Raw genomic sequence first — 24,706 nt, forward strand, 5'->3', positions numbered from 1 at the left:
CCTTGCCAAATTACAATATAATTTCACTCGCTTTTGGTGACAGAGAGCGAGCAACTTGAATCTGATTAAAGGCCTTTTGTGGGTTTTTTTATTCAAGCATTCTGTTGGTCCACTTGAGCATTCCATCAGTGTTAGTCTATGGGATATTTCAGATTTTTATAATCCGCTATGTGAAAACCATAAATCTGATCAGTTAGAAAAGACATAGCACACTGTATCAGAAGCTCTGAAGGTCTGTGCTGAGTTTGTTGGATTTAGCTTAAAATGGCTAGGAGTTAAATGAAAGAATTGTTGGTCTTTAGTGATTTTGGAAAAAAAATAAAATAAACAAAGTTTGTAGAATAACAGATGGCTTTGTCAAGCAACCATAATGACAACATTAATGTAATTGTTATTCTGACAAAATGGGATAATTTAACTGACAAAATAACCCTCAAATTACAAATCGGCCATCTTAAATTTTTAAAAACATTTAAAATAAAGAGATTATCCATTTAAATTATTTTCAACCAAAAGAGAGCATTTTCAACACTAGACAACACAAGAAACACCAGCTAATGTTCACTTCAGGGTAAAGAGCTTTTTGTGTTTTCTCTGCTGTCGAGTCTACAGTTTGAAAGGGGAGGGGTTTTTATAGGGATACCACATTACAGAACTACTCAGCAGGGGGATCAACTTTTTATGTTATAAACGGTGATAGCTTAAATCACAAACAGCGTTAATGACAAATGTTACCATCAGTTTGTTAGAAAAAAAAACAAGACTCATTTGAGTTAAATGTGAACTGTCTAAAGCACAATTCAACTAAAATCAGTGTTAGATTTACTATCCTGATTCCTCCCAGCCAACACATCTGACCCTGGTCACTATCAAGATATTTGGCTGATGCATATTTGTCTTGCTTGTGTGCGAGGTTCTTATTGGTAATTGAACATTTAAATGTTAAATTCAAGAACTAGTATGTTCTGATTGGTTTTGCCATGAAATCATAATCCAATGAGAAGCTTTACACAGCACCAGAATCTTGAAATAGTTCAAGATTTAAATTTGCTCTGGCCAAATGTTTGAATGGGGTCCGATTTGCTGGAAGGGAAGAAAACAAATGCAAATCAATTTTCCAAGGCTGACCATTCAACTTTTCAGAACTTCTGCAAACAACATACTGCACGTTTGTGACAAACAAACAAGAAACTACTCTTAAAATGTCATAAATTCTTACAAGAATGTTTCGACTATTTGCGTGTTGGATAATGCTGAATTAGTGTGTAGCCAGATAAGCACAAATTGATGGCTTTTTGGTTTATTGCCAAAGCACATCATTATTGGGTTCTGACCCCCTACTGTTGGATAGTTCATGCATTTTGGCACACTGAGAACTGAATTACCCATGAGTCTCCACCCCATAACTCCCAGTTCCCCACATTGAAGTTGCGAGGTCCACCTACTTTCCCCGGGAATGAATTTGAGCGCTATATCAGTGAGACCGAAAGAAAACAAACAATTTTAATCCATGAGGACCAAAACATTAAAAAAAAATTATTATAATTTTAATTGGAACTATTAAATATTGTGACAGACCAGAATGGATGTACATTAATGACAAATCTCTTTGATACAATAAAAAAGGATGTAAACTTGCACTAATTGAAAAAAAAAACATGTTGGATTAACAATGCAAGTTAATATCAATTAGAGCAAATAATTTTTTTTTAACATTAATAATAAAAACAGCAATTTTATAGTTGTAAGTTATGATAAATTGCGGCACTGGAAACCATTAAAAACAAAAAACATTTAAACTCTTATAGAAGATAAAACGCATAAAATGTGGATGTGGAACTATAGGTAGATTGTATCGTTGAAACTAACCAGAATCTGAAAAGATAAAGAACTCTGCATTTAAGCACAGAATCACTTTATTCACAAAAACACACAGAAATTTAAACATCCACTTAAAATAGTTTGTTCTGGGGATGTTAAAGGTTTCTAAAGGAATACAACCGCAACTCTGAAAAAGTTTGGACAGTATGAAAAATGCTAATAAAAACAAAAATGAGTGATCTGTAAATTATACTCACCCTTTGCTTTATTGAAAGCACAACAACTACACATTATATGATGTTTTTTCATGTGAATCTTATTATTATTAATCTTTTTTTTTTTTTTTTATGTACAGTAATTTCAAATCAGATGATTGCAACACACTCCATAAAAGTTGAGACAATCAAGTGTTTACCACTGTGAAACATCACCATTTCCTCCTATAACACTTATTATACATTTGGGCATGAAGACTCAAGATTGTTAAGTTTAGAAAGTTACATTTTCCCCCTTCATCCATTATATAGGTCTTCAGCTGCACAACTGTATGGTGTCTCCATTGCCATCTAATGCGCCACGCATTCTCAACTGTAGACAGGTCAGGACTGTGGGCAGGCCAATCTAGCACCCTCACTCTCTACTTACACAGCCATGCACTTGTAATCCAGGCAGTAAGTGATTTGAAGTTGTCCTGGTGGAAAATGAAGGGATGTCCCTGGAAAAGGCAGTATATGATGCTCCAAAATTTGTAAATATCTGTCTGCATTCATGGTGTTCTCACAGATGTGTGAGTTACCCATGCCATGGGCACTGACACACCCCTGGCCCATACAGACACTGGCTTTTGGACCTGATGCTGATAACAACTTGGATGGTCCTTTTCCTCTTTGACCCTAATAACACGACGCTGAGTTTTTCGAAAACTTTTGAAATGTGGACTTTTCAGAACACAAAACTTGATTCCACAGTTCTACTTTCAATCTCAGATGAGACCGAGCCCAAAGTCAGCCGTGCTGGACAGTGTTGATGTATGGCTTCTGCTTTACATAGTAAAGACTTAACTTGCATCTGTGGATGTAGCAGTGAGTGGTGTTGACTAACAAAGGTTTACTAAAGTTATCCCAAGCCCATGTTCATAATATCTATTATAGATGAATAATGTTTTTAAAGACAGTGGAGGGATCGGAGATCACGTGCATCCAAAAGTGTTTTTCGTCTTGCCCTTTATGCAATGAGATTTGTTTAACTGTTTAGCATCTCCTCTTTCAAATTGCCTTGTTATTTCAACTCGTCAAATAGTTTTTAGACTTAAATTGCCCCTGTCTCAACTTTTTTTGGAGTGTGTTGCAATCATCTGATTTGAAATTACTTTACATTAAAAAAATAAAATAATAATTCACAAGTTAAAACATCATATCGTGTGAAGTTGTGGTGCTTTCAATATAACAAAGGGTGAATATAATTTACAAATCACTCTTCGTTTTTATTAGCATTTTTGATACTGTCCTAAAATTTTTGGAATTGGGTTGTAGTTAATCAGAGTAAAACTTAATCTCAAACTGTCATTTCAGGCAGAAAGTTATAAAATTGTTTTCTCCTTTTTAATATTATTTTTATTTTAGCGTTATTATTCATTCAAAAGCATGTTCAATGATCTCATTTGATGAACGTAAGTGTGGTTTTGTCTTACAACTCAAAATGAAAATTCTGTCATAATTTACTCATCCTCGTGTCGTTACAAATTAGGGACATGCGCAAACTTGCATTATTTTTAGCGTTTTTTTGAATGCCACTGCAAACAAGATTCTCTCAAGGGACGTCAAGATTTTCCCTGAAACATGAATAAAATTCAGAAGACTTGAATAGTTCAGCAACAATATGATGCACAAGTTACATACAGTAGGTTACTTTTATGATACGTAGTCCTTTTTTTTTTTAAGCGTTAAAGTGAGGCATTATCAACTTCCATTGTATTTAATAGATAAGCCAGATGTTCATAAAAATTTCGCTTTTTGTGTTTAGTATAAAATAGAAAGTAATTTGAGTTTGGAACGACATGAGGGTGAGTACATTGTGACATACCTTTCATTTTTGGGTGAACTCTTCCTTCCAGTACTAAGTCAGTACAAAGATCAAAAAATGTAACAATCCCAGTTTTTCAACGGCATGGATACACGACCAACAGGCTAGATGCTGCCAATTATGAATCCTACTATGGTGAAGGCTTGGTCATAAGGAAGACTACATTAGCAAGAAACATTTGCAAACTAACACCCACATTATAACCTATGCTTTTCAGCAAATCAGTTATGACTTCTGGGTGAACATCTCAAAATAATTCATACTCATGAATAAAGCATTTACCATAGTAGGATTCGTTAAAGAGACTTTGGGCTCCGTAATATTCGCACAAACTTGTGCATTTAATGGCATTTCAGTTCACTCTCAATACCAATTCCAGTTGTTTTTTTGTTTTTGTTTTCACTGGTATGGTTGACTAATGACCGCTGAAATATTGGTATGCCAACAAGCCTAACTTGTTTAAATGTACAGAACGAGTAAAGCAGCAAATTCGGTTTACTGGCAAGAAAGAACCAGACTTTGCACTGTGATATTAAGTATTTATACAGAGATTAGTCCTGTTTACCAAGAGAAAAATCCTGAGCTGGACCCACAGCAACATTTCAATTTTGGCCAGTGTTTTAGCGGGTGTGAACCCCATAGATATAATCATACCTTGCTTGTGGAGGCCTTGTATGTCGTCTTCAGTTTTTGGGACAGCTGGCTTGTGCTGTGACTAGCTGTGAACAAGGATGTAAAAGATTTTTGGTGCAATTTAAATAAAAAGTTGATTTCGCCCACATACACACTGGCACTACATAAGGTAATAAGTCATTTACAGCCGAATTCTACACCTAATTCACACCACAAAAAAACAACCACAAAAAATTGGTGTCTTTGTTCGCTAATATTTCTTTATTCCCAAATATCAAACACCAAGCAGCTTAAACTGTTGCCATACATGTTTATGATAACTAGCAGGGGACCTCTATAACTCTGGAAAAACTTGAAGCCAATTCAGAGCAACCTAGATACATAATGAATCGATAAACGTCATTGTAAACTGTCAGATCAGGACATTGCTTTAGGCATAAAGTTATTAAATTGTTTTCTTTGAGCCATCAAATGTCAGCATTATTATTTATTCAAAGGCTTGTTCAATGACTTGATATTATGAGTGCAGACAAACAAAAGCTAAATGTGGGTTTTGTTTTGCATGTACCTTTTGTTTTCAAGGCTCCTTTGCTCAGATCACTGCCATCGACTGTCTGTCCTTCTCCAGCCAAACGTTCGTTTAGCGATTCAATCTCTCTTCGCACTGCTCAGTTAACAGCACAATATCAGACATCTCAACTAATATATTTGGTCACATTAACAAACACTAAATAAGGGAGGGAGTCAGGCAAAGGCGTACTGTACTGTGCCATAATGACTGAATGTACATTAATTAATAATAGCAGCATTTATGGGTAACGTGGACAGTGTAAAATTGTCTTATCATCATGACATCAAGCATAAATCATGCACAATTAATCTTAAATCTGATTATGAACAAGTTATTTAGTTATTACTCACACTCCAAGTTTTCAATGTAGAGATTTTCAAACTCGCGTTCAATCTGTCCGAACAGGTCCAGTAAGTTGCTCCGCAAGGACATTGGCAACTTGGAATCCTAGAAATAAATTCAAAATCATCTGTATTGCAAATACTGAGATTGTGTCATGGGAATATCTTCAAATATATAAACAGCAACAAAGAATAAATGAGATTCTACAAAATCTGTACCGTTCTTTGTAGATCGTACATAATATTTTGCCTTGAAATCTCCCTTGGTTTATACAAATATACAAACATTTTGCACTGCCTTGGTCGACACATTCCACTCACATCAAACCTTCTTTATTATTTGATGTACTTTTTGTATATTTCCAATCTTTTAATAATTAGGACTGTCGATATAACGTGTTAATTTAGTGTGATTAATTACACTGGTGGCCAAATATTTGGAATAATGTATAGATTTTGTTCTTATGGAAAGAAATTGTTACTTTTATTCAACAAAGTGGCATTATACTGATCACAATGCATAGTCAGGACATTAATAATGTGAAAAATTACTATTTGGAAAAAAATAGTAAAAATCACTCATTATACTACTTCAAAGATTTCTAATCAATATCCTCTGTGTAAAGCAATGACAGCTTTGCAGATCCTTGGCATTCTAGCTGTCAGTTTGTCCAGATACTCAGGTGACATTTCACCCTACACTTCCTGTAGCACTTGCTATAGATGTGACACTTTTTGTTGCAGTCTCGTCGGGCACTTCTTCTGAACCTTCCAGTCTAGCTGATCCCACAAAACTCAATGGGGTTAAGATCCATAACACTCTTTTCCAATTATCTGTTGTTCAATGTTTGTTTCTTTGCCCACTCTAACTTTCTGTTTCAAAAGTGGCTTTTTCTTTGCAATTCTTCCCATAAGGCCTGCACTCCTGAGTCTTCTCTTTACTGTTGTACATGAAACTGTGTTAAGCGGGTAGAATTCAATGAAGCTGTCAGCTGAGGACATGTGAGGTGTCTATTTCTCAAACTAGAGTCTCTGTTGTACTTATCCTCTTGTTTAGTTGTACATCTGGTCTTCCACATCTCTTTCTGTTCTTGTTAGAGCCAGTTGTCCCTTGAATACTGTAGTGTACACCTTTGTATGAAATCTTCAGTTCTTTGGCAATTTCAAGCACATCAAACAATGATTGACTGATTAGGTTCTAGACAAAGCCGTTGCTTTCTTTGCCATTTTTGACCTAATATTGACCTTAAGACATGCCAGTCTATTGCATACTGTGGCAACTCAAAAACAAACACAAAGACAATGTACCAAATGGTCAATTTAGCATGATTACTCAAGGATAAGGTGTTGTAGTGATGGCTGATGAAAATGGGGACTGTCTTGATTTGATCAGAAATTACTTTTTTCAAATAGTGATGGACAGTAATGTACCAATTTCCTTCCGAAACAGCAAAATCACTTTAAACGTTCATGTAATGGCAAATGCACCTGGTCATAGCCAGTTAATACACACAGTGATAATGACACGCTATGACACAGAGGAGACACACCCTTACTATATTTCTGTGGAGTAATACAATTATTAAACAATCTCAAAGCTTTTGATTCATGAAACAAGGGCTCATGGGTTTAATCAAAGAGCATAAAAATTAAAATATTAATAAAATAAAGTGAATTTGGACAAAAGCTTTTTTTTACTATTGCATACAGGTATAAAATGTATATACAATTTTAAATTCAATTTAAAAATATATATATTTTAAAAAGATAATATAAAATATATGAGCTCAAAAAACAAGTGTAAATGTCAAATTTACCCAAACTAAAGTTGCCCAAAAAGAGAGACATATTTTAAGTATTTAGAAATATTTTATTATTTATTATTTTTCATGTCAATTATACATTTTTAAAGCCTTAAAAGGAAATCACAAATCAAAATTTTATTATTTGATAATATTATTTATTATATTATCTCGATTACATACTTCTCTATACCTATATATTAAAATTTCATGAAACCACCTCGCTAAGGTCAAAAAAATGATCGTGTTGTAACTGTACAATAACAATAAGATCTTGACTTGACTTAAATTTCGTACATATTAAAAAGAATTTAAAAAAACAAATACTGAACAACACACAGTGCACTGGAATTATGAAAACAGGTTGTTTTCAGGAGACACACCACAGTCAGCAAAACATTTCACATAAGACAAATTGCTTTTTTTGCTATTAAATGCCTTGTTATCAATAATGCCTGTTCTCAAATGTAATTTATTTTTAAATGAAATAAAATCTGAAAAAGCACAAAAACGAACACATTTCTAGCCCCAAAACATCAACCAAACTAATCTACAAAACTAACGTACCTCCATTCAGGAATAAGAGATTCAGAGTGAAGTCTTTTAGCCAGATTAAAACTACACAAACAAAAGTAATCCATAAACTTTTTGCCCAGTTATGTCCATTTAAAGTCACCCACTCAATGACAGAAAAGAAGATGTGATGTCAAGGCAAGTTAACACAGGGGTTTAACGGTGAGGGTGGTGGGTCAACACTACGTAAACTGTTCCACTCTGTCATTACCACACGTGAGAGAGTGAGTGAGAGAGAGAGAGAGAGAGAGAGAGAGAGAGAGAGAGGCTAATTAAAAAAACAACAGCTCACGTCTATTCTTATAAAGCAGCTCAATCTTAAAACTTGTGGTCTCCATAGCATCTGGACATAATGACAGCATTGATAGGGTGCAAGGCGGTATAGTCTAAATCCAGTCAACGGTTTACAGAAGGGACTGCCAATCAGAAATGACCCAACAGAGGAATAGATGGAACAATCAGGGCACCGCTCTTTAAAAATGGATGAGGCTAACATAGAAGGGTTTGGAAAGTACAAGCTATAGATACCCCACAACTGAGTATTAATAAAACAGATGGCCAAACTGAAAAAGCATTATGTCTCAACTCTCAAGTCAGACTAGCATTAACTGGAATACTGTATAAAAACATCATCTATAAAGCAAACAAAGTTTTGAATGAAAATGCGTTGCCACAAGAGGCACAATAGAGTACATTAGCATACCAATAATCTTTCTTCTTCTTTTTTGGGTAATTACTCTCATGGTGGAGCACCAGTTTGAAGATAATCTTGCAGAGAAAGATAATTAAAGCTAGTCAAACTGTGTTTACAGCTAGATATAGCTAGCTGGGTATAGAAACAAAATAACATGCACTTGCTTTTAGCAATCATTTGCATGTGTGTTTGTGTACTTATATAAGGTAGGTTTATGTTTCAGTGTGTGAATTATTCAACTTACATGGGGACCAAATTTTAAATGAATTTCTGCAATACATTTTCACAATGTGTCGAAAATGCTAGTTGCCTTGTGGCGACCATAGTTCAGTTAGCCAAATGCCAACACTCAACAAATTCTGAAACAAAATACTGAAATTTTGTTATATTCTTATGATTTGTACAGGCTAAAATACACTTTGGTTTTCTGTATGTTGGTAAACCTTGCGCAAGGACCGTGTAATGCAAATTTCAGCATCAACAGTAAATCTAGAGTTCTGGCAAACTTGCCAACCTACTAAACGTTGTCCAAGGAAGGTCAACCGGTGAACCGGCGACACGGTCATGGGCCCCAAGGCTCATTGATGTGCATAAGGAGTGAAGGCTAGCCCATCAGGTCTGATCCAACAGAAGAGCTACTGTAGCACAAATGGCTGAAAAACTTAATGCTGGCCATGACAGGAAGGTGTCAGAACACACAGTGCATCGCAGCTTGCTGAGTATGGGGCTGCAGGCCACAGACTGGTCAGAGTGCCCATGCTGACTGCTGTCCACCGCAGAAAGCGCCTACAATGGGCATGTGAGCATCAGAACTGGACCATGGAGCAATGAAATAAGGTGGCCTGGTCTGATGAATCACATTTTCTTTTAGATCATGTGGATGGCCAGGTGTGTCGTTTACCTGGGGAAGAGATGGCAGCAGGATGCACCATGGGAAGAAGGCAGGCTGGCGGAGGCAGTGTAATACTCTGGGCAATGTTCTGCTGGGAAACCTTGGGTCCTTGGGTGGATGTTACTTTGACACTTACCACCTACATAAAGATTCTTGCAGACTACGTGCACACCTTCATGGCAACAGTATTCACTGATAACAGTGGCCTCTTTCAGCAGGATCATTCATGGCCCTGCCACACTGCAAAAATTGTTCAGGAATGGTTTGAGGAACATGATAAAGAGTTAAAAGTGTTGACTTGGCTTCCAAATACCCCTGATTGAGCATCTATGGGTTGTACTGGACCAACACGCCCGAACCAATTAAGCCCCACCTCGCATTTTACAGGACTTAAAGGATCTGCTGCTAACGTCTTGGTGCCAGACACTTCAGAGGTCTTGTGAAGTCATGCCTCAACAGGTCAGATCTGTTTAGGTCCACCCATGAGGGGGGCCTGCACAATATAAGGTAGGTGGTTTTAATGTTGTGGCTATATACTGTATATACTCAGTGACCACTTTATAAGGTACAAATGTACACCTAATTATTCATGTGATTATCTAATCAGCCAATTGTGTGGCAGCTGAGGGAAAAATGTACCTTAGTGATTTGGACCTTGGCATGATTGTTGGTGCCAGAAGGGCTGGTTTGAGTATATCTGTAACTGTTGATCTCCTGGGATTATCACACACAACAGTCTCTAGAATTTACTCCGAATGGTGCCAAAAACAAAAAACATCCAGTGAGCAGCAGTTCTGCAGACCGAATTGCCTTGTTGATGAGAGAGGTCTACGGAGAATGGCCAGACTGGTTCGAGCTGACAGTAAAGCCCAGTACACACATGAAGCGACTTCCAGCGACACGATCCCATTCATTTTCAATGAGAGCTGGCGACTTTTGGCAACAGCGACCTCTGGCGACTGGATGTGGGCGTGGCAAGCGACACGACAAAGCTGAGAAAAGTTCAACTTTATGCAAACGAGGAGTGACTTTCGAGAGCGACAACCAATAGGAGTGAAGACTGTGTTCACTTGAGCTCAAGTCACCCGTCTCCATTGTGGTAGTGGTGTAGAGTGCAGGCAAGACAGAAGACAAATTAATGTTTCTGGGAGCGATTTCACTGTTCATCATGATGTTGACCACATACATGGATATAATTAAAAATGTGTGGTAAGGAAAATGATGGCAGTCTGAGTGAGTTTGATTCATACATTGATAGTTTGTTCATCTTGTTAATTATCTGATGCAATGAGCACTGCTGCAGTTCATATTAAAACCGTCTCCCCTGCATATTGTTTATTTTTAGGGACAAGATAACTGATTATTTGTTAAATTAGAATGACATTTTAAAAATGATTGGCAGTCTGAGTGGGTCTGAGTCAAACATTTTGTACACTGATAGATCGCTAATATGGTTAATGATTAAATGCATTGAGCACTGCTGTAGTTTATGTAACAACACTCTCAACAGCAGAATGTATTTTTTAGTGACAAGAAATCAAATTCCAGGTCATATTAGTATAATATCTTGATTTGGAAAATATCTTATATGTAATCAAATATTTGTAAAGATATGGCCAGAGGTGCAGTTCACCAATAATGTTAGAACGCCCACTAGACTCACAGTACAGAAACTAGCGACATCAAGTGATAAAGTTGCTGCATGTGTGTACGGGGCTTAAGGCTAAGGTAACTCAGATGAACTGAGCAGAATAGCATCTCAGAATGAACAACATGTTGACCATTGAGGTGGATGGGTTTCAACAGCAGATGACCACGTTGGGATTCACTTCAGCGGGGGCTGGGGGTGTTTAATGGGGGTTCAGCATACCAATAAAACAAAAATCCTTATGTAATTTGCACACTGGCTACTTTTATTAAACAAACTATACTCTTGCATTATTTTTGAAGGATAAAGATGGTCAAAATTCTTTATTGGATTTGGAAATGTAAAATCGTTGCCTGATCTAGTGATTTACATGAGTAGCAGCATCTCTTATCATTAACATACTAAAGTAATGTTTCCATACTGATAACAGACCTGCTTAAGACAAATGTAGTGTGTTAGACTATCTGAATTCCATGGATACATTACAATATTCAATCAATGGAGAAACTACTCATTGACAGAAATACTTAACTCATGCCATTGGTATTCACCACGTATTGCTTGGACTTTGACATTAAATTTATATCACCACTGTTCACACCTTTGTACATATCCAAACCTGACCTAATCTCTCTCAGTAAAGACTGAACAAGTCAACAGTAGCTTCCTTGATATTTCCAATATGTCTATTGAAAAACGTACCTGGAACTCTCACTGAAATATCAACTTAATTCTAAAAAATATTGGTAACACCTGACAATGAGGTTCTATATGTTAACATTAACATACATAATGTTCTTTATGGTAACAATATTCAACAAAACATAATACATGCATATCTCAGCAGTCAAGACTTGATGTTTACAAAAAAAATGCAAATTAAAAAGCAAAAAAGTCACAGAACTGGCTTGGTGTCATTTCTGAGTGCACACCTAGGGATGACGGCACGCTTCTTACAATGTTTTCTTTTACCGCTTGAAAACAACAAACTTCAACCCTGGATCTATCAGGTGACTTATAATCATACTAGTTTACACGAGTGTTTAAGCATCTAACAAAAAAAGAAAAACAAACAAAAGTCCCCACCTGTCCCTCCAGCATGTCCCTCTGCATGCCTGGTCTGTCCTGCTCCGTGCTGTTGGTCCTCCGAATGGATAGACTGTGCGACTTGCGCTTTTGTTTGACTTGACGGGCGGCTGCACTATTTCCACTTTCAACAGGCATTACTCAGTGACGTCCCGACACACTTCCTACCTGAAACTGAGCAAACACATAGCAGGGTTTGCCCCGTTCCACTGCACTGGATGAAAATAATGGGAACTTTGTTGTATACTACACATGTATAGTGATGTAATGAGTAAATGACAAGCTAATGTTTGAAAAGGAGGCAAATAAATAGTCTTTGTTGATGAAAAACTTCATCAACTTGTCTTTGCTGTAGGTGTTGATTTAATACCAGTTAAGCATACATCATAATACTCAACAGGTGAATCTGACTCCAATTGAATGTCATAGTGAATGTCACGAAAACCATAAAGAATATCCAGGTCACATTTCATCTTAAAATAAAAATAAACCAATTATAAATTAGCTTTTGTACAAAGACAATGAAGCCTATTTTAAGACAATTAATATTTCTTTGCATTGTGACATTTTCATGTCAATTATGCCTCCTCCACCAACTGAATGTAGCCTACTGAACTACAAAAAAATATATATATAATTTAAATTGTCAAGTAGATTTTGTAAACTGCAAATATATGTATTGATCATTGTTAGGCCTGTCGCGATTATTAAATAATCGTCTGATTGCGGTTATTTGATCTAACTGCGGTTATTGTGCACTTGAAATTACAATCACATTGCCAACTAAAGGAATTTTAAGCGAATATATAAATCCATCAATAAAAATATATAAAGAGCAGCTCCTGTCCAGCAAGCGTGTGAACCATGCATGCGCCATCAGTAGAGGCTCGCCCCATACTCCCGTGAAAATATAATCGAACAAATATAAACTTTGATAGTGAATGCAAAGTGTTCAGGCTTCATGGCAATTGTTATTGGCCATAGCAAGTTCATACACAGTGTTAATGACACACAGTGACAAAAAGGAGACAAGCGCTTACTCTATTTCTGTGGATAAAAAGATGAAACGAAATCTGAAAGGTGAACTCAAAGGAAAATGTGTTTTTATTTTTAATTATATTAAATGCGTCCCAAAAACAACAGTGTAAATGTAAAATTTACCAAAATTAAAGTTGACCAATAAGAGAGATATATAATAGGTATTTAGAAATATTTTGATGTTTAAAACATTATTTTGATGTCATTCATAAGTTTTTTAAGCCTTTAAAGGAAATCATATAACCCTTTTTATAAATAAATTTATATATTTGAAGTTAAATATGTAAAAATGACTTTTTAAGCTGTATGAAGCACACACGCACCTAAAGAAAAATGACAATTAATTGTGAAAGCCCAAAAACAGACTATTAATCGTCAATTGTAACATTTTTTCACAGTAATGGGAATGAGGTTTTTTGCATTACAGTAGCGAGAATTAGACTTTTTTTTGGATTACAGTCATGTTAATGTGATTTTTCCACATTACAGCAGTGAAAATTAGATTTTTTTTGCATTACAGTAATGTAAATTAAATTTTTCCGCATTACAGTTGAGAGTATGAGATTTTGTATTTTTTTGCATTACAGTAATGTGAATGAAACTTTTCCACATTATGGTAATGTGAATCAGATTTTCTGCATTACAGTATGAGAATTAGATGGGGGGGGGGGGTTTGCATTACAGTAATGTGAATGAGATTTTTCCGCATTACAGTACAAAGAATTCGATTTTGTTTTTCATTACAGTAATGTGAATCAGATTTTTCCGCATTACAGTACAGACAATTCGATTTTTATTGCATTACAGTAATGCGAATGAGATTTTTCTGCATTACAGTACAGAGAATTAGATTTTTATTGCATTACAGTAGCTAGGACATTTTCCACATTACAGTACAGAGAATTAGATTTTTTTCCGCATTACAGTAATGTGAATGAGATTTTTCTACATTACAGTAGCACAAAGGAGATCTTTCCACATTACAGTAATGTGAATGAGATTTTTCCGCATTACAGTAATGTGAATGAGATTTTTCTGCATTACAGTAGCAAGGAGATTTTCCACATTACAGTACAGAGAATTTTTTCCGCATTACAGTAATGTGAATGAGATTTTCTACATTACAGTACAGAGAATTTGATTTCTTTCCGCATTACAGTAATGTGAATGAGATTTTTCTACATTACAGTAGCACGAAGGAGATCTTTCCACATTACAGTAATGTAATGGGATTTTTCTATATTAAAGAAACATCTGTGAAATTTTTCCACATTACAAAAGTTAGAATTACATTTTTTTGCATCACAGTAATGTGAATGAGATTTTTCCACATTACAGTAGCAAGAATGAGATTTTCTTTTTACTACATTACAGTTAAGTGAATGAAACTTTTCCACATTGTGGTAATGTGAATCAGATTTTCTGCATTACAGTAAAGATAATTATATAGGGTTTTTTTTTTTGCATTACAGTAGTGAGAATTAGACTTCTCTGCATTACAGTAGCGAGGAGAATTTTTTTGTATTATAGTAATGTGAATCAGATTTTTCCGTATTACAGTACAGAGAATTTGATTTGTTTGCTTTACAGTAATGTGAAATGTTTCTACATTACAGTAGCACAAAGGATATCTTTACACATTACAGTAATGGTAATGAGATTTTTTCAATTACAGTAATGTGAATCAGATTTTTCTGCATTACAGTAGCGAGATTTTTTTTCCATATTACAGTACAGAGAATTTGATTTTTTCTTCATTACAGTAATGTGAATCAGATTTTTCCACATTACAGTACAGACAATTAGATTTTCTTGCATCACAGTAATGTGAATACAATTTTTCTACATTACAGTAATGAGAATTATATTTTTTTCCATTACAGTAAAGTGAATGAGATTTTTCCACATTACAGTAGCGAGAATGAGATTTTCTTTTTTTCTACATTACAGTTAAGTGAATGAAATTTTTCCACATTATGGTAATGTGAATCAGATTTTCCGCATTACAGTAACTATAATTATTTGGGGTTTTTTTGCATTACAATAATGTGAATCAGATTTTTCCGCATTACAGTACAGAGAATTCAATTTTTTCAACATTACAGTAATGTGAATGAGATTTTTCTGCATGAGTACAGTACAGACAATTTTATTTTTCCCCGCATTTTGTATTATAGTAATGGTAATGAGATTTTTCAATATTAAAGAAACATCTGTGAAATTTTTCCACATTACAGTTGCGAGAAAAATATTTTTCACATTATGAGATGAGATGAAATCTCAATGAGAGAGTAGTGAAAATTAAAAAAAAAAATTACATTGCAGTAATAACAAGGAGATTGTTTCATTACAGAAACAAGAAATTTATTTTGCATTACAAAAATTTACAATATGGGGAGAAATGTGGTTATCTGTGATTAAAATAGTCACAGGCCTAATGCAAAAAATTTATCTTAAGACCTAAATGGTCTCAAAATAGGCTTTTTTTCTTTAATCATTTCTTTATATTCATGATTTAAGTTTTGGGGTGAAAAATTTTCTTAATATTCACTCCTTATTTGCAGATTTTAGCACAGGTGACGGGTGGCATTATAATGTAACACAAATATGTTAGGGGAGTACATGAAGTGTCAAAATTAAAAGTTAAATTCACTATCAAAAAAGCAAGCAAGCCATTATCTAAAACAACATAAAACAGAAAAAGTCAGCTTCAGCATCTTAAAAAATGTATATGAAAAAACTGTAAATAAAGGGCATGCAAAAGAAAAACAAATACCAGGCATGGAGAGCACTGAATGATATACAAAGCAGACACATCCTCAGACGACCGCTTAAAGTGATGAAGATCTCAGCAGGGGCCCGGGGCCGCTGTCCAGCACTGAACAAAACAACACCATCTATCGGTTCACAAACATGAGCATGAAGAAAGGAAAAGTTGCAGAGGCATGGAGTGCATTATAGAATTCTCACTACCTACAATAACATGGAAGTGAATGGATGAATGGAGGGAGAAGATAAAACAGATGGGTATTAGGTGATCATGTTAGTGGGATTGAACCTTTGCAACTCAAATAAAATTTTATAAAATCATGCACGAAGTATGCACCTGCAGCATCATGCAATCTAAATATGCTGAATGCAATTTTCCCTAGAAGTATTTAAAAAGACTTTAATAAAACCAATGATCCCGGTGGAATAATCAGACATTAAAGGGGACATATTATAGAAAACAGCATATTCCTTTCTTTTTTTATTATTAATAAGATTTCAATGTACTATGTAGGCAAACTCTAACCTCCCTTTAAGAAGTACTGTGGTGGTGCCATGGAAAAGTGATGGCATTAGATGGTAATACTACGGTACAAAAAACATATACTACTATACAGAGCCTGATCTGTCATGTGTTGATCATTAAACACACTTCTCAGCAGTCTGATGATGCAAGGTCAGCTGGCCTGCTCGCTTTCTCATAACTAACATAGTCAAAAAATGATCAGCCTAAAAGAACTGCAGTGATATGTGTTTAACAGCAGTCGTGTGTTTATTAAAAGACAAATAGAGGCTGTAGTTCATCTCTAATAAGCTAATCCTGCATTATCACAAACATCAGCGCCTCAGCCCTCAATAACACTCACATTTCGCAGCGCTTCAGATGATCTGAGCGTGTCTGTCATTCAATGATTTCGGGATGGCGCGTGTTTGAGTCCTCCAGCATTGTACAAACACACACTGAAGGTTTATGTCAGGAATTCAGCGGGATTTTATCACTGGTGTTTTTATCAAACCCTACACTGTCAACCGTGTGTGAAGCAAGAGGAAATGAAACCACAACTGACAGGATTCCGACAGGATGTGGAATTTCAAAATAAAGGTTGCAATATTATAAATAACAATTTCCCCGAAGAAAGCAATGCATCAACTAAGAAAATGACAGTAAACAGCTGAAAGTAAAACTACTTTTAAAAATCTCAATTTATAGACAGGACATTAATAACATGAAAAATTACTATTACAATTTGAAAAATAATAACATAAACTACTTCAGAGTTCTCATCAAAACATCCTCCACATGCAACAATGACAGTTTGTCCAGATACTCAGGTGACATTTCACCCCACACTTCCTGTAGCACTAGTCTTGTCGGGCTCTTCACACACTTTACAGTCTAACTGATCCCTCAAAAACTTAATGGAGTTAAGATCCATAACACTCTTTTCCAATTATCTGTTGCCAATGTCTTTGTTTCTTTGACCACTCTAAACTTTCTTTTTGTTTTTCTGTCTCAAAAGTGGCTTTTTCTTTGCAATTCTTCCCATAAGGCTGCACCCCTGAGTCTTCTCTTTACTGTTGTACATGAAACTGTGTTGAGCGGGTAGAATTCAATGAAGCTGTCAGCTGAGGACATGTGAGGCATCTATTTCTCAAACTAGAGACTCTGATGTACTTATCCTCTTGTTTAGTTGTACATCTGGTCTTCCACATCTCTTTCTGTCCTTGTTAGAGCCAGTTGTCCTTTGTCTTTGAAGACTGTAGTGTAAACCTTTGTATGAAACTCTTTAGTTTTTTGGCAATTTCAAGCATTGTATAACCTTCATTCCTCAAAACAATGATTGACTGACGGGTTTCTAGAGAAATGTGTTTCTTTTAGCCATTTTCGACCTAATATTAACCTGAAGACATGCCAGTCTTTTGCAAACTGTGGCAACTCAAAAACAAACACAAAGGACAATGTTAATCTTTATTTGATGAACCAAATAGTTTTCAACTGTGTTTGATATAATGGCAATTAAGTTATTTTCTAGTACCAAATTAGCAATTTAGAATGATTACTTGAATAATGTGGCTGCTGGAAAAGGGACCTCTCTAGATTTGATCAGAAAATACTTTTTTCAAATGGTGATGATACTGTTTTTTAAATCAGTAATGTCCTGGCTATAGGCTACTTTGTGATAGCTGAATACACTTTGGTGAATTTAGTACCAATTTCCTTCTGAAACCGTAATATATATATAAATATATACAATTTTCATCTTTTACATTTTTCGAATAATCAGTGAAGCCAAATATTACATTCCAACAATAGCAACAACAAAAAAATGTCTTGAACACTGAACGTTTTAAATAATTTAAAACCCCGGAATACGTCTTCCCTGAATATTGACCAATCCGAAGACCTAGTTTTCCCCAACAACCAATCAAAATCGTTCACACATTACGTCAGTGGTGGGCGGAGAGGCTGCTGTGCCGTGCCTCGTGACAGATTAGCAACACTCGCTCATTTTCTTCACTATTTTTGTGCGTGCTGTAAGGCTGACCCGCGCAATGAACACTATCGCTGCAGTAGTGTAAGTGTGTTTAGCGCTGGTTTATTGTGGAGTTGTACAACAGTGTGCAGGTTGATTGTGGTGTGATGGCGTGTGTGTAGTGTGATTGGTCTGTGTAGTGAGTCTGGTCATGGTGCGTTTGTTATGGGCGGCGCGGAGACACGCGTTGAGCTGCAGATCAGCTGCTGCGCGGCTCCTGAGACTCAATAAACCCGCAGCAGTAGCAGCACAGTCTCCACATTCACCTGTTCTTCAGAACACAACTCTATACAGGTGAGAGCAGATTGTTATATTACTATATGAGCGAGTGATTATACAGGGCCTTAGTCATCTGACCTTTTAATCTGAAAGTTTTTAAAGTGTATCGCCGTGTTCTAACTCAATTTAGGTCAGTTTCAGTTGACTGTATTTATTATAATTAGGTTACTTTTAATATTTTACTATTATTATTAAAAATTTTTACTGTGTTTGCCTGTTGCCATATTTCGGTTAAATTAGCTATTGCATTATTTTGTTATGTTATTATACTGTTAAGCTAACGTGCAAGTTATTTAAAGTGTGTTAAAGTGCTTAAGCTGAGCCAGTGTGTTCAATTTTTATTCTGTTATTTTGTTTCATTTATTGTGTAAATTTTTATGCATCTATTAAGTATGTTGTTTAGTTATTATTTAGTTCATATTATTTGTTAATTTATGTCTGAAGGTTAGTGTGTTTGATTAGTTATATCTAATTTAGTATTATGTGTAATAATAATTTATTATGTAAAATTGTGTAGGTGAGTATGTTTGACTATGTCCGTGTGTTTTTGCAGTCAGGTCAGACGGTTCAGATCAGCTGTAAGGATGCCGGAGATTAACATGGATAATCTGGATGAAAAGCAGGTGCAGTTGCTTGCAGAGATGTGTATTCTCATCGATGACAATGACAGAAAGATTGGAGCTGACAGCAAGAAAAACTGCCATCTCAACTCTAATATTGACAAAGGTAATAATGTATTTGCATGATATTTTACTCATTCTGTGTTCTCTGAATTTTTCATGTTCACACATTGAGTTATACACCTGATTCCTCACCTGCAGGTTCATTGCATCGAGCGTTCAGTGTTTTCTTGTTTAACAGTGAAGAAAAGCTGCTCTTACAGCAGAGATCTAATGCCAAAATAACTTTTCCAGGTGAGTGCCATTTATATCTCATGCTATTATGAAGTTACAGTTCCACGATTTCCCTGCGTTTTTCACAGAGTGAAACAGTGTGCACTGACATGAACTACTTACACGGCTTATGGTAAAACATTTTAAACTCTTGACTGATCTATCAAACCATTGATTTAACCAATGAAAATGCTCTAGAATGCAATATAGTAAAAATTATTCTAACATACATTGTAATATAATAGTGTTTGCAAAGTCCAGATTTTCTGAGGTAAAAATAATTGCTAAAGCAATAAAGCTTCAAGAGGTTGTGCATTACAGTGATTTTACCATGGTCTAAGTGCTCTGAGTGCAGTTAGACTCAATGTAAAGAGTGAGATGGGAAGTGATGCTTCTATAAATTGGTGACATCAGCAATATGATAAAAGACAACGAGTCAATGAGTAATAAACGTATTCATTTTAATAATCAGAATTAACAATTTGTCTTGCAAGTAATATGGCTACTTAGCCTAACTTCAGGATCTTTATGGTTGTTTTATATAAAAAAATAAGGTACAAGAGGCCATGCTAAATTGTAAAAAAGTTGCGGTTTAAGGGTATATATAAGAGTAATATATTTCCATAAAATCATTAAGGCCACAAGTTTCAATTAAGAGCATAATTTATTTTTAGCTTTAAGTGTCATCCTACTTGTTTCCCCCCATCTAAACTGTTTTGAGGAAACCCAAAGGCAAACTATTGCTATGTAAAGAAAAACGTTTTGCGAGAGAATGCGAAAAATATTGTGAGGGAATGCAAAAAATATTTATAAGCAATGCAAAACGCTTTGTGAGGTAACGCAGAACTATTTAGAGGGAAAGCTAAATTATTTTGAAGGAACGCAATGGCAAACCATTGCGAGAGAACGCAAAAATAGTCAAACAGAATGCAAAACATATTGTGAGTAAATGCAAATCCTGTTTCAAAGGAGCGCAAAACGTTTTGTGAGGGAATGCAAAAATATTTAGATGAAACGCTAAACACATTGCGAGGGAACGCAAAACGCATTGCTAGGGAACGCAAATCCTATTTCGAAGGAGTGCAAAACTTTTTTAAGGGAATGCAAAACGTTTTTAGAGGGAACGCAAAACTATTTAGAGGGAACGCAAAACCATTTGGAGTGAACAAAAGATTTTGTGAGGGAATGCAAAAATATTTCGATGAAACGCAAAACGCATTGCGAGGGAACGCAAATCCTATTTCGAAGGAGCGCAAAACTGTTTCTAAGGGAATGCAAAACGTTTTTTGAGGGAACGCAAAACACATTGCGAGGGAACGCAAAACACATTGCGAGGGAACGCAAATCCTATTTCGAAGGAGCGCAAAACTGTTTCTAAGGGAATGCAAAACGTTTTTTGAGGGAACTCAAAACACATTGCGAGGGAACGCAAAACACATTGCGAGGGAACGCAAAACACATTGCGAGGGAACGCAAAACTATTTCAGAAAATGAATTCCCTCTCTGCCCTCTAAGGGGCTCTGTTTCCTTTCGCTTGAAGAAATAGTACATGACATGTAAACTAAGGCTAATAGTTCCTGTATATACTGTGCAGTGATGTACAATGTGATACACAGTGACCAGGAGTTTTGCATCATGGCTTTTAATATATTGTGTATTTAAGCATGCCTTGATCATTGTACTGACCAATCAACATGAACAATCAGTCTAATAACTCTTAAACTAATGTTCATTCTTGTTTGCTATTTTTTTCAAGGCTGTTACACCAACACCTGCTGTAGTCACCCACTGCACATTGCCAGTGAACTGGAGGAACAGGATGCCATTGGGGTCAGACGCGCCGCACAGAGACGACTGCAAGCTGAGCTGGGCATTCCCATGGATCAGGTACTAATACAGAAAAAAACATGTGAATGAGAGAGCAAGCTAAAAGCTTTTAGTTTTGTGTGTGTGCGCCATCTGAGACTTGTTCCAGAAGTCTGTATGTACTTGGTTTAATATAGTTTACCTCTTAACCCACACTTTTCCCCCAGGTGCCTCCAGAAGAGATGACCTATCTGACCCGGATCCACTACAAAGCCCAGTCCGACGGCATTTGGGGCGAGCATGAGATCGATTACATCCTCTTCATGCACAAGGATGTGGTTCTGAATCCAGACCCCAATGAGATCCAGAGTCACTGCTATGTCTCCAAAGAGGAACTGAAGGAGATCCTGGATAAGGCCAAGAGGAACGAGCTGAAGATCACACCCTGGTTCAGCCTCATTGCTGAGACCTTCCTCTTCAAGTGGTGGGACAATCTCCATAACCTCAAACAGTTCATCGATCACGACAGGATCCACCACATGTAAACAGTGTTTTCTGAGGGCTTAGTCACTAACAGACTCTTAAACAGTTTGTAGTCTTCAAGATCAGTGTGAAAGACAGAACTGTTTGATCATGAGGTGTTTTGCTGGTTTGAAGACAAGAGTTGGGCAGCCTTTCGGCTGGACAAGGAGCAGGCTTTGTCGTCATTATTAAAGGGATAGTTCACTCAGAAATTAAATTCAATAATTATTTACTCTCATGTTGTCGGGCAGAATGTTAGTCTCCGTTCCCATTCACTGGAAAAAATAATGGTGACTGAATGCTGCATAGAGTTTGGAGCGTTTTCTGTCTTTTGTTATTTTCATACAGATTAATTATGGAGAAATTGCTAACACACACTTTGTTTTTGTCTGAAGTGCCTAGTTTCATATGTGAGACTATTCTTTTGAGAATGTTTTTTGTAGATGGATCTATCAGGTTTCACCATGAAGTTTACAATGATGTTAAGTGATTTTTGAAAATGAAAATAAAAGTTGGTTTCATTATAGTCTTGCACTCATTTCAGCCCATCTTTTGCACAATTTTTACAGAGTGAATAATGGCAAATTGCAATCCACACATCAATACTTCCATCCTTTGTTTGTCCTGATGAAAACATTTTAAATAAATATTAAATGGATATTTATAATATACTGTAAAATGTTATATTTTATGTAGGAAATGATGCACAGTCGTTTGTCATAAAGACCAGCGGATTATACATTATCCTGCTAATAACGCGGATACTTGCCTAAAAAATTAATAAATTACATGAAAAGTTGATTGCAAATGTATTTATTTATTTGTTTTACTATGTGAGAAGAAAGATCACAGAGTGATGCAACAGATTGAAACTAGCACATCTTTGTAAGAATTTGGTTGACACAATATTTGACCTCAGAATGCCACAGCTGACCAATCAGAATCAAGTATTCTAGAGAGTTCTGTTTTCCAAAATTAATACGTATGCCTTCTTATAATATAACATATATATTTCAATATACATGTTAAATATAACAAAGAAACTGTTTAAAATAATACATAAAAAATTGATAAATAATAATTTGGAAATTATATATACTGTGTGTACAGTGAGGGGAAAAAAGTATTTGATCCCCTGCTGATATTGTACGTTTGCCCACTGACAAAGAAATGATCAGTCTATAATTTTAATGCTAGATGAATTTGAACAGTGAGAGACAGAATAACAATAAAAAATCCAGAAAAACGCATGTCAAAAATGTTATAAATTGAATTTTAATGAAGGAAATAAGTATTCGACCCCTCTGCAAAACATGACTTAGTACTTGGTGGCAAAACCCTTGTTGGCATCATGGACATCTCAGGAGGGATTTTGTTCCACTCCAGCTCCAGGTTTCGAGGCTGACGTTTGGCAACTCGAACCTTCAGCTCCCTCCACAGATTTTCTATGGGATTAAAGTCTGGAGACTGGCTAGGCCATTCCAGGACCTGTGCTTCATTTGAGCCACCCCTTTGTTGCCTTGGCCGTGTGTTTTGGGTCATTGTCATGCTGGAATACCCATCCACGACCCATTTTCAATGCCCTGGCTGAGTGAAAGAGATTCTCACACAAGATTTGATGGTACATGGCCCTGTCCATCGTCCCTTTGATGCGGTGAAGTTATCCTGTCCCCTTAGCAGAAAAACACCCCCAAAGCATAATGTTTCCACCTCCATGTTTGAAGGTGGGGATGGTGTTCTTGGGGTCATAGGCAGCATTCCTCCTCCAAAAACGGCGATTTGAGTAGATGCCAAAGAGCTCGATTTTGGTCTCATCTGACCACGACACTTTCACCCAGTTCTCCTCTAAATCATTCAGATGTTCATTGGCAAACTTCAGACGGGCCTGTACATGTGCTTTCTTGAGCAGGGGGACCTTGCGGGCGCTGCAGGATTTCAGTCCTTCATGGCGTAGTGTGTTACCAATTGTTTTCTTAGTGACTATGATCCCAGCTGCTTTGAGATCATTGACAAGATCCTACTGTGTAGTTCTAGATTAATTCCTCACTGTTCTCATGATCATTGCAACTCCACGTGGTGAGATCTTGCATGGTGCCCCAGATAGAGGGAGACTGACAGTTCTTTTGTGTTTCTTCATTTGCGAATAATCGCACCAACTGTTGTCATCCTCTCACCGAGCTGCTTGGCGATGGTCTTGTAGCCCATTCCAGCCTTGTGTACATCTACAATCTTGTCCCTGACATCCTTGGACAGCTCGCCATGGTGGAGAGTTTGGAATCTGATTGATTGATTGCTTCTGTGAACAGGTGTCTTTTATACAGGTAACAAGCTGAGATTAGGAGGACTCCCTTTAAGAAACCCTTTAAACCCTTTTACTCCCTTTGCTCCTAATCTCAGCTCGTTTCCTGTATTAAAGACACCTGGGAGCCAGAAATCTCTGATTGAGAGGGTGCCGAATACTTATTTCCCTCATTAAAATGCAATTCAATTTATAAAATTTTTGACATGCATTTTTCTGGATTTTTTGTTGTTATTCTGTCTCTCACTGTTCAAATTAACCTACCATTAGACTGTTCATTTCTTTGTCAGTGGGCAAACGTATAAAATCAGCAGGGGATCAAATACTTTTTTCCCTTACTGTGTGTATATATATATATATATATATATATATATATATATATATATATATCACACACACAAACACTGGTGGTCAAAAGTTTGG

The 24,706-nt window shown here is 36.1% G+C and overlaps 2 protein-coding genes across 4 annotated transcripts in view; one reads left to right on the plus strand and one right to left on the minus strand.

Moving 5' to 3' along the window:
- Positions 1-16,995, minus strand: part of wdr37 (WD repeat domain 37) — a 55,694-nt gene extending 38,699 nt beyond the window's left edge. Inside the window, exons 1-7 of one of the 3 annotated variants that reach the window (XM_052115116.1) lie at positions 16,817-16,995; positions 15,958-16,078; positions 12,144-12,317; positions 5,458-5,554; positions 5,105-5,200; positions 4,558-4,622; positions 1,386-1,469 (exon numbers count right to left, since the gene is read on the minus strand). In XM_052115116.1, the coding sequence (XP_051971076.1) occupies positions 1,386-1,469; positions 4,558-4,622; positions 5,105-5,200; positions 5,458-5,554; positions 12,144-12,281 (480 nt within the window). In that variant the 5' untranslated portion in view covers positions 12,282-12,317; positions 15,958-16,078; positions 16,817-16,995. The remainder of the gene's footprint in view (positions 1-1,385; positions 1,470-4,557; positions 4,623-5,104; positions 5,201-5,457; positions 5,555-12,143; positions 12,318-15,957; positions 16,079-16,816) is intronic. The other 2 variants (XM_052115115.1, XM_052115117.1) reach the window with 2 other exon arrangements.
- Positions 16,996-18,412: 1,417 nt separating this feature from the next.
- On the plus strand, positions 18,413-22,508 carry LOC127635153 (isopentenyl-diphosphate Delta-isomerase 1-like). The gene is made up of 5 exons (XM_052114938.1): positions 18,413-18,778; positions 19,317-19,489; positions 19,585-19,677; positions 21,413-21,543; positions 21,690-22,508. Exons 1-5 carry the CDS (start codon positions 18,636-18,638, stop codon positions 22,005-22,007), a joined length of 858 nt encoding a protein of 285 aa, XP_051970898.1. The 5' UTR covers positions 18,413-18,635; the 3' UTR covers positions 22,008-22,508.
- Positions 22,509-24,706: the final 2,198 nt, after the last annotated feature.

The sequence above is a fragment of the Xyrauchen texanus genome, chromosome 42 (genome assembly GCF_025860055.1).
Source record: "Xyrauchen texanus isolate HMW12.3.18 chromosome 42, RBS_HiC_50CHRs, whole genome shotgun sequence".
NCBI lineage: Eukaryota > Metazoa > Chordata > Actinopteri > Cypriniformes > Catostomidae > Xyrauchen > Xyrauchen texanus.

Excerpts from the sequence above, each read along its gene's own strand:
- LOC127635153 (XM_052114938.1), top strand. The coding sequence starts at position 18,636 with ATGGTGCGTTTGTTATGGGCGGCGCGGAGACACGCGTTGAGCTGCAGA. Across the intron at positions 19,490-19,584 it reads CAACTCTAATATTGACAAAG|GTTCATTGCATCGAGCGTTC; the intron begins GTAATAATGTAT and ends CCTCACCTGCAG. Across the intron at positions 19,678-21,412 it reads TGCCAAAATAACTTTTCCAG|GCTGTTACACCAACACCTGC; the intron begins GTGAGTGCCATT and ends ATTTTTTTCAAG.